Genomic DNA, 20,318 nt, shown 5'->3' with positions numbered 1-20,318 from the left:
TGCGTAAGGTGGCCACCCCTTTTATATACGTGAAAGGCCACGTAAGGAGGGTCGTTGGATTGCCCTGATGTGGGATCCAAGACTCTCCACTTGAAAGGCGAAACGACGGCTGAGTATAGGCTAGGCCGTTTAATGCGGTTCTCGGAAGACGTACCGTCGCCAACCACGATGTTCCACGTATTCGGCGCCTACGTAAAATGTGGAATATGAAGAGTTCATGGGGAAGCCTAAAAGCCCCTACTGTGGCCCTATACGACGTCGTGTATCAAGAGCAGGGGCTTGGGGGGCAAATGTACGCCCTAATTTTCCAACGGGCTATTAGCGAGCTGAGATACGACCTAATTATATCAGCCACGTGGATCCCCCATGACCGGAGCTGTTGTCGTCAGGTCCTACCTCATTAGCTCGGGGTATCCAAAGGTTCGCCAAGATTACTTAAGGACCGAGTCAGGACTGTGAAGGCCACAGGTCGAGGAGACATCTAGCTCGTGGTACGAGCTGGAGGTGGAGGCTATGACCTTTTAGGTCTTTCAACCAAAAAATTTCCCTTTTTTTGATCTATGAAGTATTAATATTTTCTTTTCGTTTACATATTATACTTTATATACATTTTATATATTATACATATACTCTTTACTCATCTTTTACTATTCTAAAAAAAAAAAGAGTCATATATCAGGCATCACGTGTCTGATATATCCCTGACTTTTCGGACACGCAGCATGAACGTGTGTATTCAGGCACCTACGACTGGGTTGGGCCGTGCGGCCCACTATCCCCTTACCTACTGATTAGACCACACTTCATATGTCAGGTTTTAGGAATTAATCATAAATGTCACAGAAGTGACATGATAGGTAAGAAGGTCACGGGATGACCCTCCTTACCAACTCCCAGGTGCCCACTCCTATAAATATGGAGACCCTGAGAGTTGCAAATGGCTGAATTCTATTGTGTAAGGAAATACCCTGTAAAGAATACCAGACATATATCAATAATATTGGCTGGTGGAGTAAAAAGATTTTAACCTTTGAACCACCTAAAAAAGGTAATTGTATCACCAGTCCATTAAAATATTATTCATCTATTTCGGTTCATTGTTAAGCACTACTCCTTTCCTCTTACTTTCTTAATTACTTGTTGGCGAAGAACTGCGTCAACACAATTTTTTAAAACTAAAAAAAAATTTACTGATATTGAACCAATCACATTTTTAGAAACATATTTTTAATCACAAAATTCAGATTTTCATTTCAGAATCTCACTTTTAAAAAATACATTTTTCTAATAGAACGAATCAGATCCTGAGAATTTCAAATAAGCTTTTTCTATCCTAGTTCTTCAACCTCAATAAATAAATAAATAAAATATTTTAACCCCAGAAAAAAAAAAAAACTACTCACCCACTAGTTCTCTCTCAAAATCCCAATTTCCCACGTCAAATTTCTTGATTCGAAAGACGAAGAAGGTGAAGTCGACGATTGAAGATCTTGGGTTACGCAGTGCTCTGTTTCTCTGCTGCTTTTTTTTCTTTTCCCCAGAAAATGCCGTGATACAGAAGAGGGTTCTGGGTTTTTGGTGGTCGGAGAAGGGTTTCAGACTCGTAGTTTGGTTCTTGAAAGTGGTCATGGCCAAAGGCCTAGTCGAGTCTGTTTTCAAAAAATAATGGCCCAGCGCTGTGAGCTGCAAGATGCAACCATCCGTTAAGAGGCTAAAAGAAAAACGAGTAAGTGTGAAGAACCAGAGAATCAAATCAACAGGACCCAGGCGCATAAAGGGGCTTAAGAGGACACGCACTGAAATATATTTGAAATATTTTAGGGGTTTTTAATTTTCATTCTTCATCTCCAACAAGTCTCTACTTTTCTTTGAATTGTAAGTGTGATATGAATTTCTCTTTTCTGTTTCTTATTAACTTTCACATCTGATTCAATCATTATGATCTGAATGAGAAATTTTTTTGCGCATAATTTTTTCTCGTGTTCACATTTGTATCCGGGGATTTTAATATAAGGTAGGGATATATATACATTGGAAGTTTAATATTCGAATGTGTTTTTTTCATGGTTATTCTGTACATGCTGAGAATCTCTTATGAATTATATAACATGTAGGATTTAGATTTTAACTCAATATTGTTTTGATTCTATATTATGTACTGTTTTTGTTTGCAAATTGAAGAGAGAGTAAGGAGTGTTCGTAAATTTCTCTTTACGTTGATCATTTTCTGTGTACACTTAGTAGAAGTCCTTAGTTATGCAGTTTGCGAAATTCGGCTATTTGAATTAGGCTTTTTAAGTTATTTGATATGGTTATTTTGCATATTTTGGATTTGGACTAAATCTAGTTATTTATTGTGGTTGTCTTTTGATAGTGGATGACCTTTTTTTCCCCCTGCACTAAGCAAAAATGGAAGCTCAGATTCAAAATTCTCACTTATGATAGCTCTTCTCCATAAATCATTTTTCATATTCTAGCTTGCTATTTGGGGTAACTATATTATTTGTGTATTATTTAATTTTATTTATGGAAAGAACAAGAGCAAGAACCTGCTTGCCAGGTTTAATATCTACAGGAATAGTTTAGCTATTTTCCATTATTTTCCGGTTGTATAAAACAGAGTTTTGGTCCGTAATTAATTATCTTTCATTTGTTATCATTTTTATTTTTTTATTTAACAACAATGTAGGGCTTTGGTTTTGCATTTGATGGTTGTAAAAAAAGGAGTTTTGGTGCTGATAATATAATGACAAGCCAGTGATAAATCCAACATGGAAAAGATATGTCCGATCATTTTACTCATTTAATTGCATCTCTTTTTCTTTTGAGAACTAGGCTCAGCTACAAATACCTCAACATTTGGTATAGAAAATGGTATAATTGGTACACTTGTCTAGCTGTAGTTGGTCACTTGGAAGAGGTTTCATACTCATTCACAAATCATATGATACCTTATTTGTTTTAGTCCAAGTTAAGGTCAGTCAAGTTTCATGCCAAAACACTCGAGTTAAATATGATGCTTTATCTAATAAAAGATCTCAATCTTGGCATAGTAAAAGGTTTGAGAGGATGAGGGGTTTGTTGCCGTAATCAAAGGTTGAAGAGGAAGCCTCCTAACACTCTTGGACCAATTGTCTCAAACATTTGAGGCTGCCTTTTTTTTTTTTTTTTTATTCCCCCTTCCATTGATGAAGAATGGCTCAATCATTGTCTCATTTTAAGGTACAACATTTTGAATGAGGATATTTTTTCAAATCTGCTTAGTGTCACTATTATAATCTTGCACTAAACTTAATTTTATCCATTTAAAAATATTACCTATTGAGTTTTAATGTTTTTGATGGTTTAATATTTAGGCTGCGATTGAAGGAGGAGGATTTTGAAACCTTGATTAATTATCCATTGAAGGGAGATGAAGTTGTGTGTTTTTCACTAGATTGTTGCTTACATTTCTTGTAAGTTATGTTTAGTATTATTAATTAAAATGAATATGTTTAAGTTTTATACATATATATATTTATATAATTTGTTTTTTTAGTAAGAGATTTTAAATTTTTAATGCTTAATTGTTTTCAGTTGAAAATTGGTGTCGGAGTTGATTACCCATCATTGGAAGCTTCCATGTGAAGGTATGTTACTTTAAATGTTATTTTTTGTTTGATATTTTTTATTCATTATAAGTTATGATCGTATTTTTGCATATTAGTGGAGATATTTTTATTCATTATAAGTTATGAACATATTTTTGCATATTAAGGATCTAAGGATTGATATCTTTACCTTTCCATCTTTTGTCAATCTTTCATTTCTTTAATAAAAAATTCTCAAGGACATAAGGACTAAGAATTTATCAATTTTTGCTACACAAGACATCAATAATTAATGTATCTTTAGGACATGAAGCGCAATATTTTTTAGTACATAGAGCAGCAACAATTTATTAATCTCTGGTACATACTTTTCTTAATAGAGGAAGAAAGTTCCACATCGACTCGGTACAAGTCTACAATGTAGGGATTGAAATTAGGCGGATAATGGAAGATGGATGGGGAATACTTGTCGGGGTTGGGAAACCTAATAGGGACATGTATAATTGTTAGACAAAAATTTCAAATTTAATATATTAAAATTAATGCCAAACACAATTTCACCTATGCCAATTTTATAGCATAAGAGTTTATTAGTTTGAGTTCGACCCATCCAAGAGAATAATAATAACTTCTTAATTACTACCATTTTTATTTAAAGGAAACCCTTTTGATTTCAATTATGATGATATTAATTATTTGTGTAATTTTGGGAAAATTTTGAGGAGTTTGGAATTGCGAATGCACTTAGTAAATTTGACTGACTAAGCTGCCTACATACCATCTTTATGAAGGATCAAGTCACTTGCAGTTCTAGATGGTTATTTTGGAAAATGAGTAGAAGAATTCCAGTAAATGATCATTCATAGGGATTCATGGCATTTTTAGAAATTTATGAAATTCCGATAGATGACCATTTCATGGAGTTATTTAATGCTTTAGAACTTGGGAAAAATTCCGTGGTGAATGACTTTTTATGGAATTTTATGAGTCGTGTTTGATATTTGAGAATTTTGGGAATTTGTGGTTCATGTAGCTGCACTTAGTTTTAGCGACTAAGTTGCCTACGTATCCTTTAGAGGAATCAAGTCAAATGTAGTTCATTGATTTTTGTATCTTTGATAATTTTGTGAAGAATTAACTCACTTTGAAATTCTCACACCTTAGCAATTAGGTTGCCTACGTATCCTTAGGAGGAATCAAGTCGAACGTAGTTTAAACATTTTTTGTATTTGTATTTGGAGATTTTGAGTTTGTTTTGGATTGAAACTCATTTCTTATTTTTTTTTATCTCACTTGAATAAATTTGGAGACCACTTGAATTACAATCTTATTTTGATGAGAATTGTGAAATAAGATTCAAATTCATTTGAGATTTTTTGTCTTTATGGAAGTAATTTGAATCTCATCGTATGGAATTGAATTCAAAAGTATTTGAGAGACAATATTTTGAGAAAAATATGATGACTTGTATTTTAGTCATTTTTATATTTTGTCACACTTTTAATTGGAATGATTTCTTGCTGTTTCACATTCCAATTTTCTTTCATTAAATTGATTTTGAGGAAGTTTTGATTTTTTACCGAACCAATGTTTTATAAATATCTTATCCAAATTGCTGGTGTAATGTTGAAGCAAATTTGTCAAAGATTTTATTTGTAACTTTAGAATATCCAAAACCTTTGTCTCATCCATTTTATTTTTATCTGAGAAGGAGAGAATGAGTGAAAGCAAAATTAATTTTCCTTGATCTCTTCGACTTGGGCTTTCATTGAATATGAGCATGATATTTTGTTGAATGTTTGCACAAAGCCTTCATGACTCTTTCTTTTGTCATACGACTCATATTTATACACGTAGGTTTGTGCATTGGGACTAGAACAGAGGGCATGGCTCAAATGTGCTTGAATTATTATATTCAACATTGGGTCATTTGAGTTTAACTCAGCTTGAGCACTTACGTTAAACTATTTATGTTTTTAGAAATAAGGCGGTTCTTTTGTCTACTATGTTCATAGTCTCCAGACATTCATATGTGTGTCTATATAGACAAAAGTAAGCTTGGCCTTACTGAATCTTATCATTTTATCATTTTAATACAGCACATATATATTCAGACTTAAACTAAAAATCCCCATAATAGAGAGCTAGGCTCGGCAATAGCCAAAAGGCATCTACAGTTTGAATAATCTCTTGGCCTCCAAATATGGAAATATGTTGAACTGAATTGTTTTTTTAACCTTTTTTTTAATTGTCGTTTGATGTATGTAATTATACCAACTTTGAGATTTAAAAAAATGAAGATTTGCTTGCACTCTCATTTTAATTTGAGAGCATAGCCGCATATGAATTTTATGATTTATTATATTCTCTATGGCTATTTCTCACTTTTGGAGACCTTTTATGGCTTAGAAAGCCTAGGTCAAAGTGGACCATGAAAAATATGAAAATTCATTTTGATCTTAGGAGAATTTGAGTAGCATAACGACATAGAAAAACTCAAGATTTCTCTTTTCCCCTTTGGTTATATCTCATTTTTGAAGACCTTTTGTGGCTTATAAAGCCTAGGTCAAAGTGGACCAAAGACAAAAGAAGAGAATCCATGTATGAGAAGAGAGATCTTAGAATGAGAAGGCCTTGTTTGGCATGTCTTTGGAAGAGCTTTTGAAGTCTTAAAGTTACTTTTACATGTGTTTGGATGAAATATAGAAATAACTTTTTGAATTTAGAAGAGCTTTTTAGAGAAGTAGTGACTCACTAGGAATGACTTCTAAAAAAACACGGAAAATTATTTTCTTGTTTTAATGAATCTTTCAAAATACCTATTTACCCCTATTTTTAATATAAGAAAAAAATAAATTACGTTTTTATCCTAAATTATGCAGATAACGTTTATAGAATACGATGTCTTTTTTCTTAAAAAGTATATTCTATCTAATTTTTCTTAAAAATCTACGTACCGTTTCTTATAGTTTTTATTTTTCTTATTATTGTATTATATATAGAATATGTTTCTCTAACTACATTTAGATTTTTATATTTTAATATTCAATTTAAAATTTTAGACATTTTGTTTCTTTTTTTTGTTAATTACGTTTAAATTTTTATGATTTATTTATTGATTAATTAATATTAATTTATATATGTATGCAATTAGATTTTTTTCTTCATAAGAACGATTAATTTTTATATCGTATATTATTATTATTATTAAACATATATTTGTGGTTAAATTTGATATTTATTTTATAAGAGCAAACACTCTGAAAAGTTCTTCAATGAAGAAAAAAACTCTTTCAAAATATAAATCCAAAAAGGAATTAGAATGGTCAAATTTTTACTTCTCTTCTTCTTATGTCTAAAAGTAAAAATAAAAGCTACGTCAAATGCGCCCTAAGAAGAACATAGGAAAAATCCATTATACCCTGAAGAAGTTGACTGTCAGCAAATAAAATCACATAAAATTACAATGATATGCAAAATTAGTTGTAGCTTTTAGATGTGATAGTTGTAGTCTTTTATTGTGTATATGTTTCCTTATTTATAGGATTTTTATTCTTTGACATTTATTGTGATTATTTTGTACTGTCCCTATAAAAGAGCATAACTACCATTGATTAAATACACAAGAAAAATAGTTTCAAATTTTCTCTCATTTTATTCTTTGTGGTATCAGAGCCGACAACTCTTCCCTCTGTCTGGCGACCTCCCATCTTCTCAGGCGACGTCCCTCGGTTCTCCTCTCAGTCCGGCAACATCCTCTCTTAGTCAGGTGTTGTCCCAGGCCCTCGAACCAGTCCTTGTCAGCATCTGGCATAGCTTCCAGTCGCTCAGGCAAAGTCCGACGCCCTTTCAGGCACTCGGGCGACGTCCGGCGCACTTCTAGGCTCTTCGGCGAGGTCGTTCGGCTGTTGCTCCACATAGGCGCTCCGTCCAAGCTAACCTCCATCCTCTCGTTTCCCCCGTGCGTCTCACTCAAGCCTTTGTCTCCTTTCTTCGGACTAAAGTTTTTTTTGTCCAGGCCCAAGACCATTTTTCCTCAAATCTTTCTCTGTCTCACCTCCTTCACACTAAAGCCCAGCTGTTCCAGGCCGAAGCCCAGTTTTTTTTCAAAACTTGTTTAGTCGATGGTCTATTGTCTCCAACAATGTCGACCAATGAAGATGTTTCTTCTCAAACTAGTGGGCCCACCCAACTTCAAGCCCAAACTCAGGCCCAAAACCAATCTAATGGCTCCATGGGCTCTCTTTATAGCCCTAACAACAACTCTCTTCATATCACTGCCAATAACCTTGAAGGTAAAAATTATTTACAATGGGTTCTGGGTTTCGGATCTCATACTATGTCTAGCTTTGTTGGCTACTCTGGTAATTTCTCCTTTGCTCTCACCAACTCTTAAACACCATGGATAATTGATTCTGGTGCCTCTGATCATATGACAAATTTATATTTTTTGTTTGAATCCTATACTCCATGTTCTAATCCTTCTAGTGTCAGAATAGCAGATGGCACACTCTCCAATTGCAGGAATTGGTACCATTAAATTGTCGGTTGATTTAATCCTCAAATCGGTCCTTCATGTTCCCTCTTTAACATGCAATTTAATTTCTGTCAGTAAGCTGACTACTAACAATCGTTGCCTTGCTAATTTTTTTTCCAATTCTTGTCAATTTTAGGAACTATCTTCGGGAAAGATGATTGGCAGTGCTAGGATTCAAGGTGAACTTTATTTCTTTGAAAATCGTCAACCAATAATACAGCAACCTTGTTCATCTAGTTTGGCTTCTAATTCTATCTCTACAATAAAATCTATTTTTGTTTCAAACTCCAGCAAAATTATGTTATGGCATTATCAATTAGGTCATCCAAGTTTTTTATATTTAAAATATTTGTTTCCATTATTATTTTCCAATAATAATTATGGTTCTTTGCAATGTTATATTTGTCAATTGGCTAGGCACACACAGGTTGTTTTTCCGCAAAATCATTATACTCCAACCAACCTTTTCTCTTTAATTCATAGTGATCTGTGGGGACCTTCAAAAGTCACTACTTCACATGGTCATCGATGGTTTATCACATTTATTGATAACCACACGTCTTACTTGGGTGGATCTCCTTAAACACAAGTCTAATACATTTCATGTGTTTCAAAATTTCTATAACATGATTTAAACACAATTCCAAACATCTATTCGTATATTATGAACAGATAATGGCATTGAATATTTCAATTCTGTCTTAGGACCCTACCTCTCCGAAAAATGCCTTATTCATCAAAGTTCATGTGTCAATACCCCTCAACAGAATGACATTGCTGAACGTAAGAATCGTCATCTCTTAAAAATTGCCCGAGCTCTACTTTTTACCATGCATGTTCTTAAGTACCTTTGGGGAGATGCCATCCTTACCGCTGCTTATCTCATCAATCGTCTCCTTAGTCGTCCAATTGGTTTTCAGACACCATATTCTCTTCTTCACGCTTCATATCCTCATCTGTCTTCAAACACTCTTCCATTCAAAACCTTTGGGTGTACCGACTTTGTCCATATTCATCCTAAAGATCGCACGAAACTTGACCCTAGGGCCATTAAAACTGTTTTCATTGGTTACTCTTCTACTCAAAAAGGCTATCGGTGCTACTGCCCTCTTACCAAAAAAATCGTCGTCTCCAAAGATGTCAATTTTTTTTAAAACACTCCATACTTTTCCCCTACCTCGCTTTAGGGAGAGACCAATACTTATCAAGAATACGAAGCTCAGTGGTCATGGGGATTAGAGCTACCTCTGAGTCAATCCATAATTCCATCACATCCCACAAACTTCTCTCTTCCATAATCGACTCACTCTCTTCCAAAATTGACTCACCCTCCAATAGATTCAAATTTAAAAGACCTTGCCTCATCTTCTAAGTTAATAGAAACAAATACACATCCCCCAAACCAACAACAAGAGCTGCGTGTTTATTCTAGACGACAAAGAAATAACCAAATCATAAATCCTCAACACAATCAAGAAGCCAACTCGATGGTAGATCCTCTTCCTCCAAAGAGTCGAGTAATAATCACTCAAACACTGATCTAGACATTCCTATAGCCTTGAGAAAAGGAATTAGGTCTTGCATTCAACATCCCATCTCCAAATTCGTCTCTTATTCAAATTTGTCATCCTCATTTAAAGCTTTCACTTCTAGTTTGTCATATGTTTTTATTCTTAGGAATATTGAAGAAGCTCTTAAAATTCCTGAGTGGAAATCAGCTATACTAGAAGGAATGAAAGCGCTCAAACAGAATGATACTTGGAGATTAGTGGAATTACCTCTTGATAAAAGTGTTGTGGGGTGCAAATGGGTGTTCACAATCAACTATAATGCTAATGCTCTATTGAATGGTGCAAAGCATGGTTGGTAGCAAAAGAATTCACACAGACCTATGTGATTGACTACACTGAGACCTTTGCTCCGGTTGCCAAGCTCAATACTATCAGGGTCCTACTCTCACTTGCAGCAAATCTAGAATGGGAATTACATCAGCTAGATGTAAAAAATGCTTTTCTGAATAGAGAACTTGTAGAGGAAGTTTACATGAGCCAACCACCAGACTTTGAAGACGCTCCTGATGCAAAGGTTGTCTGCAAGCTTAACAAGTCCCAATATGGCCTTAAACAATCTCCTCGAGCTTGGTTCGATCGGTTCTCGAAAGTAGTCAAAAGTCTTGGGTACACACAAGGTCAAACCGATCATACACTGTTTATTAAGCAATCAAAAAAAGGGTAAATTACTATCCTGATAGTATATGTCGATGATATAATTGTCACTAGAAGTAATACTGAGAAGATAAGTCTAATCAAAGAGATGATGGCAAAGGAGTTCGAAGTCAAAGATCTCGGGGCATTAAAATATTTTCTAGCTATGGAAATTGCCAGAAGCAAAAAAGGCATTTCTGTATCTTAATGAAAATATACTCTTGATCTCCTAAACGAAACTGGGATGCTCGGTTGCAAGCCTACCATAATTCCAATTGAACTTGGAGACAAGACTAAAATGTTTGAAGGAGATCCAGTTGACAAAGGAAGATACCAGCAGCTAGTAGGGAAGCTTATTTATCTATCTCGCACTAGACCATACATTGCCTTTGTTGTGAGTCTAGTAAGTCAGTATGTGCACGATCCGTGTCAAGGCCATCTCAATGTTGTGTATAGAATCTTGAGATATCTGAAACAAGCACCAGGAAAGGGACTATTCTTCAAGAAGATAGATGAAAGAAAGGTTGAAGTCTTTACAGATGCTGATTGGGCTGGATCAATTGATGACAGGAAATCTACATCCGGTTATTGTACCCTACTATGGGGTAATCTAGTTACATGGAGAAGTAAAAAGCAAACCGTTGTTGCAAGAAGCAGTGCAAAAGCAGAATTTAGGGCTATGGCTCACGGGGTATGTGAAGTTATATGGCTAAAATGACTGCTTGGAGAATTAAAGATAGAATACAAAGCTCCTATCCAATTATTCTACGACAACAAGTCTACCATCATTATAGCACATAATCCTGTACATCATGATAGAACGAAACATGTAGAAGTGGATCGACACTTTATCAAAGAAAAAATTGATGGAAGGATAATTAGTGTTAAGCATGTGCACACTGATCAACAACTAGCGGATATACTAACTAAGGGACTATCTGAACGAGTATTTAATTTCCTTACAAACAAGCTTGGACTTATTAACATTTAAAGTCAAGCTTGAGGGGGAGTGTTGACAACCAGGAAATAAGATCACAAAGATATGCAATATTAGCTGTAGTTTTTAGATGTGATAGTTGTAGTCTTTTATTGTATATAAGTTTCCTTATTTATAGGATTTTTATTCTGACATTTATTGTGATTAATCTGTAAAGTCCTTATAAAAGGGCATAACTAGCATTGATAAAATACACAAAAAAATAGTTTCAAATCTTCTCTCATTTTTTTCTTTAGAAGATAACCTTGAAGATGAACTTTTTTTTTTCTAGAGTCTCCTCCCTTTTCTTTATTTTTCTCCCTTGTTTTTTTTTTTTATCGTAATCTCTCTCAGAATTTCGACAGACAGAGTTTTCTCTTCTCTTTCTCATCCCTTGTCTGATTTTCTTTTGCCATTTTTATAGGCTCAATTTTATGATAAATTGATCAGATGATGAAGGTTGTGGAGTATAGAAGAGTGGGGAGTGGCGAGTGATGAGAGGTTATTGGTTAGTAGAGATTTTTTTTACTTTTTCTCATTTACTCCAAACCGATTCTTTTTCTTTTTATTATTTTTTATTTATTATTATTATTAATAATAATAATAAAAAAATAGGGTTCAACAATAATAACAACAATTTAAAAAACAATTGTGTATCATATGTTGGTGCTTGATGTAAAGCGTCAATATAAGTGCTCTATGCCGACATTATGCACAATGGTGTCGGAATATATTATTTCTGTTGGCGCCAATGTTGCTCTAACAAGGCTTAATTGTAAACAAAATTCCATATTTATTTAGCAATGCTTTCTGATATGCATTGGTATAATGTCTTTATGCCAGCACTTTTTTTAATGCACTGATATAGATCATCTTACTTGTGAAACAAATATTTATCAATTTCTTTAAGACATAAGACAACAACCATCTTACTCGTTTTGCAAATTAGTTGAAAACAATATCCTATAGGCCTGATTTTTGGTTATTATTTTTTAGAATTGTCTTAAATGTTCTTTTGTAAAAATTGCTTTATATAATTAAAAAATTATTCTAAAAATTTAATTTTAATCAGTTTTTTTAAATGTTAATCTCCTATTGCCCTTTCTCATATATCTCCCTCTCCTTCTACCATTTTTCTCTTTGTTGTTCCTCTGTTTTATTCTCTTCTTTATCCTTGTAGCTTCAGTTGGTTCATCTTTTCTTCTATGTATATTCTGAAACCTTTTTCTTTTTCAAGGTAAGATCTGATTAGTGATTCTTACTAGTTGATTCTTACTAGTTTTCTTTCTATTGATGATTTATCGGAGGTCCCCAAAGGGACTTCTTTCTTTTGATGAATAATAACCCCCACCCCCCACCCCCCCTTCCTGGAAAATGTTAGTTAAATTGTTTATGGGTATTGGTCATTTGTTCGATTTGGATTGGAGGGATTGGAAAATGCTAAAGCTAGGGAAGAACGATGGTAGAAGTTTTTTAAAGGGTCGATAAGCTGATGAATATTTTTTAATTTAAATATGTTAAAAATATGTTTGACCAAAAATAAGATTAGGGTATTGTTTCTAACTTACTAGTGAAACAAGGGGTTAGTTTCAGTTTTTTTCTTTTTTGAGAGTATATGAGTGGTTATTGGTCTAAATTTAGGAAACAAATGGTATATTAAAATAATTCCAATAATTTATCGAGCATTAGGATACAAAGTACCAATAATTTATGAATCTAAAGGGTTTATAACATGAGCTATAAGACATATAGGTCAAGTTCGGTGCACGGTATTGTTGTACTATATTATTTTTATACCATGCTATGTTCGGTCAAGAATAGAAATTAAGATGTCAGTATTAACTATTTTTACTCATCAAATATTAGTATTTTTACAAAATAAAATTAATTTAACAGTTTCAGAGTATATGAAGTATAAAGTGATGAAAGCTAAAATAATAAGAGATAAATTGAGAGAGAAAGTGCTGTGAAAAGGATATACGAGAATATGAAAGAATATAAATTATATAATACAATATGTGAAATAAAAAAGGTAATTCCCGGTAAAAATACCTAATATTATGAAAACAGTGATATCGTTACTACCTCCTCTGTTTTTGTTTTTGTTTTTGTTAATTGCTTACTTAGCAAACACGTGTTAGCTCATTATAGGAATTAATAGAGAGACACATATCAATAAGCAACTAACATGTGTTCGTTGAGTCGGCAATTAACTGAGAAAAGTAGAGGAGGTATGTATGGTATATAGTAAAAGAATGAATGTGTCAGTTCATTGAGTCTGACAATTATCACTCTTTTAAATCTTTGGGTTAAAAAGCACCAAGTAATTATCGATTGGTACACAAATATTTAACTTTGAATTATATGGGTTATACATATGCATGCTTGCTATGCATACATTGAGTTGTGATATCTTGGATTTGGATTTGATGTCTTGTAGAAAATGCCTGTTGATAAAAATTGGATGACTGGGAACAATCGTCTATCAAGAGAATATAGAACAGGAGTCAAAAAGTTTATTGAATTTGCCAAGGGTCATGTCATTCATGAAGGACAAATAAGATGTCCATGCATGAAATGCCTCAATCAAAAATTCCAGATTCCGAAAGCAGTTGAAATGCATTTATTTCAGAATGGTATCCAATCGTCTTACACATTGTGGTCATTTCACGGAGAGTCATTCCATAATCCACTTGTTGATTATTCAGAAGATGATGATGACAATGAGGATGATGAGATGGCTGGTGTGTTAATTGATTTAGCTAGACATGGTGGAGACAATCATGGATCAGGTATAGACCAAAGTACCACTAGGAAGAGGAAAACCAGAGCAGAGTCCCGAAGTGTGGTTGTTGAGAAGATGCTTCGGAAGCAAAAGATTGACAAGTTGATAGTGAAGTTTGATCCTCACACTGGGAAGAGTTTGGAGAAGAGTGGGAAGACATTCAACAATATGATTGCCCAATTAGTTCGAAGCACATTTTCACCACGGTTTACACGCTGGGAAGATGTACCAAAAGCTGATATTGAGACTATATATTCTCGGCTGGATGTAAGTTTCCCAATTACTTTTTAATCATTTAACGTAACTACTATATTAATTTACTGTACTCATATTTTAACTTATATTGTTTTTTATAGTTAAAGTTTGTTTATCCACATGACAATAAAATCGTCATGGATGAAATAGAGAGATTGCAAATGAAGGCTTTTCGAGAATGGCGGTATGAGATGAAATGTTATTGGAAAAAGTTAGGAGGAGAGAAGAATGCTGAAGCCCCAAAGAGCACTCCATACAAGCGCATTGCTCCTGAAGATTGGAACATTCTTTGTGATTTTTTTAGTTCTGAGGACCAGAAGGTAAACCTATTCTATTTAAATTTTAATTATAACAACCATATAAAGTATTACTTGAGTTGAAGAATAATATTTTTTTTATTTATTTTGCAGAAAATTTCATCTCAAAATTCCCAAAATCGAAAACGAAGACCATTTGAAGGGGGGCATGGCTCTAAGACGATTGTGTCTCATGTCTACGATGGAGTAAGAATACAGAATTATTCTATTAATTTTTTAATATAACTTGTAACTATCTGATAACTTAAGATTTTTGCCCTAGGCTGATCCTTTAACTGGTAAACTACCTAGTGTTATTGATACTTTTCAACAACTTCATTGTAAACCAAAAAAGGGATGGAGGAACGAGTATGCTGCAGAGAAATACGTAAGTTGATATTTTATTATTATGTTTATTGTATAGTTTAACATATTTAATAATTTTCTCTCTTTTGGATTAGGATGCTATGACACTAATAAGAGATTCTCAACCAGCAGCAGCCACCGGCGAGTCTGCTGGATCTACTGAATATGGTGAAGAGGTGGCTCAGCCGAAAGATTTAGAGATTATGACAGAAGTGTTGGGACCCCGATCTCGTTATCACAAGGGATATGGGTCAATGCCTAGGCTTAAAGCGATCGGAGGTAATCGAGCAATGAACGTGAGAAGCATTATCCAGGAGCGTGAGAAGGACACAGCCATCACGGTTCTCAGAGAACAAGTTGCTATTCAAGGAGAACAACTGGCTACTCAACAAGCTATGTTGGCATCTCAACAAGCAATGTTTGCTCAGCTGGCTAGTCAGATGCAACAATTGGTACCGGGCTTTCAATTTCAGCCGCAAGCATTACCTACAAGCGCCACTTCCGGGCAGAGTCCCAGCCACACTCACACTCACACTCAATCGCCAAGCCAAGATCCTTCTACTATCTAGATGCAACTCTTTTTTTTTTTTTTAAAAAAAAATAAACTTTCAAGAGTGTATTTTACTTTAGATTATTTAGTAAATATAAGTTGAATCTTAAATCTATCAATTTGTTTTTACAAAAATTCAACCTTTACCAACACTTTCTACCCATTGGCAACAATTTATTTAATAGCTAATTAAATTTATTATATTTTTATAAAGTATTTATTTTTTAAAACGTATAATTTAAAATTTACATTGACAAAACGATTTTTTTTTTTAGTTGCAGTTAAGAGATTTAAATAATAATAATAAAACCAAAAAGTGTTTTAGAAATGAATCACAATGAAAGTTATTTAAATAATAATAATAAAACAAAAAAAAAAGTGTTTTAGAAATGAATCACAATGACGGTTATCTTATATCATAACCAAAATTCATCTATTTCATTAATTATGTCATTTATATAATTAAATTTTCAATTACAATATAATTATTTATAGCAATAGATGTTTTTGTTCAAATAATCTTTTTTTTAATGACAACCTATATATTCATCTTGTTGCTAATTCGAACTTCATTGGGTTGTTGATTTTTCTGTTAATATACATGCATTTGTTTAGTTATTCTATGTAGCCAAAAATTATGGTTTTACATTTATAGTAAGTGCGCCTTTGATGGAACATTAGTCAAAATCCAAAAGTGACCCCTCAAATGATGGCCCATCTTTCAGAAAAGGGAAATTATGATAATCACCCAAAAATCTAGGTCGAGGGACGTGAGCAAAACATGCAATAGAAGGATTGTTACTATTTTACAAAACCTTAATTAATTTCTTTATCTTCAGCTCTTCTATCTAAATGAACTAGGATAAAATAAATAAGTATATGCAAGTTAGAATGCTCTTCATGGAAATTGATTTGGTGTTATGCATTTACTAACAAATGGCAATCAATGCCTAGTTTCAACAAGTATACAACGCAACACCAGTAGCAGAAAAAACAAGTATACAACGCGAAAATGCAACTAAAATGTATATTTTCTTTTCCTTCATAACACTAACAAATATAAACTGGGCAAAGTCATAATTCAGCAAAGTAAAAAAAGTGTTAGCTCAACTTTGATTCAATTTGTGGCGTAAGGGAAACAAATATTCCGAGTCATATGACAAAAAGTTCCACCACTACTTGAGAAAAGTGCAACCAAGAAATAAGAATACATATACTACTAGTGAGGTTACGAGTTCGGGTGTCCATGTTGGGTGTAAGAGAATTGATGGAATATTTGGAACCAAAATAGAGCCCAATACCCAACCAGTTACCAGAGCACCAAATCTGCAAGGTAAAACCACCATTTAGCTTGTGTTGACGAGAAAAATACACAATATAAACGTGTAAAACAATATGTATATAAACGTGCAACTTCTGTCTCCATTACTTACCCTATAATGAAAGCTCTTCCCAAGCTCTTTGTCTTTTCATTAAGGAAATATATGCACGCCGCTAATGAGATTGCCACCTGAATTATAGGGTCAATTTAATTTTAGTAAAGAAAGAACAAAACAGAACTAATCTAGTCATATATTTTCAACCAAACAAAACATAACAGTGTCCCGAATATCAGCTACAAGAAATGGCACTAAAAAGTTCAGAGGGATCCAAAGAGTCTCCAACTTAATTTTTTGTTGTTTAGAAAGAAGACAGCAGAAAATATATTTAGGAGAGAATCAATAAGAGTTTCAGATCTATGAGAAACAGAGGACTAGAGTTTAATGATAATCTTAAAAAGAATTCCAACCAAGAATAAAACCTAATCATTTGTACAAGCGTACGAGAAAGTATCAGACACAACCCTCTGAAATGAAATCTGAATCCCAAAACAGAAAATTTTGGTAAGTGACACATCTCGCTCTTTCTAATAAGAAGTTCATATTTTTTTAGTAAAAAAACAACACCTAGACAATATTCTTGTAATCCATCTAAAACCAAGAGAAGCTGCATTCACATAGCAAAAATAAATGGCACGTGCTACAAATCCATATATTCAGGAGAAGAAACATATAAAATGTTGCAACAAACCTGAAAAGCAGGTCCAGCTTCAGCTGAGTTCATAATACTCCAACCAGCCATAAATGCAAAGAGGAACAACCTTCTTAAAATAACATCAACAGGGGGAAGTTCCACAAAACTCAACAAGTTCTTAACCCATGGTGGGGACTCCTCTACTTGCTTCTTCAACTTGGTCTTCAGATTAATTTTTGTTTTCTTCCTGTGCTGGAAGCTGGCCATGAGTATTTTCTCAAAGGCGGCTTCTATTGATTCCTCACTTCTCTCATGTCCGGAGTACTGCTGCAAGAGGAAATTGCGTGATCCCCATATCTCTTCCTCAGAAGCATCACGGCTAACACCAAGACGTTTATAAGGATCCCAAACCCTAGTCCGAGGAAAATTTGGGACATTACCTATTGAAGATTACATGTAACATATATAGTTAGTTGTTATATAGATTTAGTGAAGACACCAGCATTGACCAAAAAATATAGGCACAACATGAAATAATTATTCATAACTTTCAGGATGGAAGAATTCAGAAAATTTCATGATTGTAATTACAACTAAATAGATAAGTAGAATAATAAGGAGAGCTGCAGTTTTTCTTAATAATTTCGTTACGGATATTGTGCCTTGGATGATATCTTATCTTCTCATGTGTTTGGTACTTTTATTTATCAATGAATTATTGAAGTTTCATTGCTTATTTTCAAAGGAAAAAAAGAAAAAACAAAGTAAGGTATCAAAATTCTCATCTTCTTTTGTGAACTCAAGTCCACCATGAAAAACATTCACAAACATCTCTGTACTGTAATTCTTAGCAGATGACCCCAGTTAGGGTCTAATAGAACAACCCAACAAGGGTGCCATAATTGTGAAATTTATCTCTCGCAACGTGAATGCCATGAGGCAGATTTTATAAGAATTACTGACATTCCTCTTGGAACCCAACACAATCATATTTAGTTAACTGCCCGTAGTTAGGATCGTACATTCAACCAAGTCTAAGAAGTTGCATTTAACTACTCAACTGGCATTGAAACAAGAATAACAAAAAATAAAACTTAATAGTAAATATAGAGAACCATAGAAACTCACCCAAGATACATAATCAAAGAAAATTAAAGCACAGTTGAGCAGGCTAAGTCTGTCCCCAACCCTCACCCGCCCACACACACACAGAGAAAAAAAGGAAAAAAGAAATCATCTTGAACACAAGTATGCACAAATGAAGAATACAAGGCAAACATATAAAAGATATAGGAACAAACAGTTATACAAAGAATTTTCTTTTCTCATTCTTCTATATACACAAATAACTATTGCCAAAATTGAAAGGAATACCTCCTAAAGGTGTATCCACTGCACATCTAGTGCGTCTTAGTTGCACAAAGGCATAAGTCTTATTTGAGTTTCCACGAAAAGAACTGTCACAAGAAAAAACATCTCAATCAAAATTCAAAATTTCAACCCCACGATGTAATTTTATAAATGATAACATCAAAAAAAATTCGAAGCCTAATTACAAAAAATATATGCATAATTATAATTATATATATTTATAAACAGAGAGAGAGAAATAGTACATTTTCTTCCCGAGGAAAGGAGTGGCGAAAGTAGGATTAGAAAGGCAAAGGGAAGCCATGATTATGAAAAGCCCTAATTAAACCAATGAACCCTAATTCGGAAGAGGGTTCATCACCATGGAGAAGAAAGTTGAAGCTGTCTGTAAGAACCAATGTGGTTGGTTGGGGCTGCTCGGTGCTAGAGAAGGACTCATATCTTGAAAGCTTCTTCCTCATAATCCGCTACGCTATAAAGCGCTGGGATGCGCATTGCGCACCTTTCTTTCTTTCTTTCCTGTTTTTATTTATTTAATTTTTTTAAAAAAAATGATAAATACTCATATTATTTTACAAATTTGGTAAATTTTGATAATTATCAAGCTATATTTTCTATTACATAGTTTTTAAATTTTTTAATATTCTCATATTATTCCTCATTTTAATAATTTATTTAATTTTAAATTATTCTATTTTTTAAAAATAATTTAAATATGTTTTCAGAATTAATAAAATAAAATAAATATTTAATTAAAATTTTAAAATAATTTTAATAAACAAATTGTTTTTAACATAATTTTAATTAATTAATAAAATTAAATTAAAAAAAATTAAAAATCTAATTAAAATCTTATTAATTAACTTTAAATAAACCTAAATTTTAGTTTAATTAATGAAAAAAACCAATATTTCACACAATCTCACCTTTACCATCTCGGTTCCCCACCTTCCTAATCTCACCTACATTTTTTTTGTTTTATTAATTAAATTAAAATTTAGGTTTATTTAAAGTTAATCAATAAAAGTACAATTAGTTTTTTTTAATTAATTAAATTTATTTTAAAAGTAATTTTGTTTATTAAATTATTTTAAAGATTTAATTATACATTTATTTATTTTATGAATTCTGAAAATAAATTTAAATCATTTAAAAATAATAACACAATTGAAAATAAGATAAATCACTAAAATGAGAGTGAGATTGAGAGGGTGGGGATTGAGATGGCCAGAGTGAGAGTGAGATTGAGTGAAATATGATTTTTTTTTTCATTAATTAATTTAAAATTTAGATTAATTTAAAGTTAATTAATAAGATTTTAATTAGTTTTTAATTTTCAATTCCATTTTTAAATTTTAATTGATTAAAATATTTA

General features: G+C 33.0%; 3 protein-coding genes across 8 annotated transcripts; 2 read left to right on the top strand and 1 right to left on the bottom strand.

Moving 5' to 3' along the window:
* Window positions 1–1,366: 1,366 nt before the first annotated feature.
* LOC133830820 (uncharacterized) lies at window positions 1,367–15,762 on the top strand. 6 transcript variants are annotated; one of them, XM_062260895.1, is made up of 10 exons: window positions 1,368–1,875; window positions 2,375–2,490; window positions 3,054–3,222; window positions 3,357–3,455; window positions 3,577–3,629; window positions 13,748–14,359; window positions 14,449–14,667; window positions 14,758–14,850; window positions 14,927–15,031; window positions 15,105–15,762. In XM_062260895.1, exons 6-10 carry the CDS (start codon window positions 13,751–13,753, stop codon window positions 15,576–15,578), a joined length of 1,500 nt encoding a protein of 499 aa, XP_062116879.1. In that variant the 5' UTR covers window positions 1,368–1,875; window positions 2,375–2,490; window positions 3,054–3,222; window positions 3,357–3,455; window positions 3,577–3,629; window positions 13,748–13,750; the 3' UTR covers window positions 15,579–15,762. The 6 variants fall into 6 exon arrangements, with proteins under 6 accessions (XP_062116882.1, XP_062116879.1, XP_062116878.1 ...); XM_062260894.1 differs by having other exon boundaries at window positions 2,690–3,222; XM_062260896.1 differs by lacking the exon at window positions 2,375–2,490 and having other exon boundaries at window positions 3,060–3,222.
* Window positions 10,630–11,802, top strand: LOC133832551 (uncharacterized mitochondrial protein AtMg00810-like). Its single transcript, XM_062262876.1, has 2 exons — window positions 10,630–11,022; window positions 11,758–11,802. The coding sequence occupies exons 1-2, from the start codon at window positions 10,630–10,632 to the stop codon at window positions 11,800–11,802; spliced, it is 438 nt and encodes a 145-aa protein (XP_062118860.1).
* An 887-nt stretch (window positions 15,763–16,649) lies between the features above and the next one.
* On the bottom strand, window positions 16,650–19,460 carry LOC133830819 (protein CHAPERONE-LIKE PROTEIN OF POR1, chloroplastic). Its single transcript, XM_062260892.1, has 5 exons — window positions 19,189–19,460; window positions 18,947–19,029; window positions 17,630–18,012; window positions 16,993–17,069; window positions 16,650–16,885 (listed from the first exon to the last, which is right to left on the bottom strand). Exons 1-5 carry the CDS (start codon window positions 19,245–19,247, stop codon window positions 16,735–16,737), a joined length of 753 nt encoding a protein of 250 aa, XP_062116876.1. The 5' UTR covers window positions 19,248–19,460; the 3' UTR covers window positions 16,650–16,734.
* Between the last annotated feature and the right edge of the window lie 858 nt (window positions 19,461–20,318).

The sequence above is a fragment of the Humulus lupulus genome, chromosome 4, assembly GCF_963169125.1.
Source record: "Humulus lupulus chromosome 4, drHumLupu1.1, whole genome shotgun sequence".
Classification (NCBI taxonomy): Eukaryota; Viridiplantae; Streptophyta; class Magnoliopsida; order Rosales; family Cannabaceae; genus Humulus; species Humulus lupulus.
Note: the sequence above shows the minus strand (reverse complement) of the source record. Positions and strands in the feature narration are given on the sequence as shown.

Bases quoted from the DNA above. Each gene is read 5' to 3' on its own strand.
- LOC133830819 (XM_062260892.1), bottom strand. From the start codon at position 19,247: ATGGCTTCCCTTTGCCTTTCTAATCCTACTTTCGCCACTCCTTTCCTC. The intron at 18,013-18,946 runs GTATTCCTTTCA...AATCTTCAATAG, and splicing joins AGTGGATACACCTTTAGGAG to GTAATGTCCCAAATTTTCCT. The intron at 17,070-17,629 runs GTTTGTTGCAAC...CCTATAATTCAG, and splicing joins AAGCTGGACCTGCTTTTCAG to GTGGCAATCTCATTAGCGGC.
- LOC133830820 (XM_062260897.1), top strand. From the start codon at position 13,751: ATGCCTGTTGATAAAAATTGGATGACTGGGAACAATCGTCTATCAAGA. The intron at 14,668-14,757 runs GTAAACCTATTC...TTTATTTTGCAG, and splicing joins TTAGTTCTGAGGACCAGAAG to AAAATTTCATCTCAAAATTC. The intron at 14,851-14,926 runs GTAAGAATACAG...TTTTTGCCCTAG, and splicing joins TGTCTCATGTCTACGATGGA to GCTGATCCTTTAACTGGTAA.
- LOC133832551 (XM_062262876.1), top strand. From the start codon at position 10,630: ATGTTTGAAGGAGATCCAGTTGACAAAGGAAGATACCAGCAGCTAGTA. The intron at 11,023-11,757 runs GTATGTGAAGTT...TAAATTGATCAG, and splicing joins TTAGGGCTATGGCTCACGGG to ATGATGAAGGTTGTGGAGTA.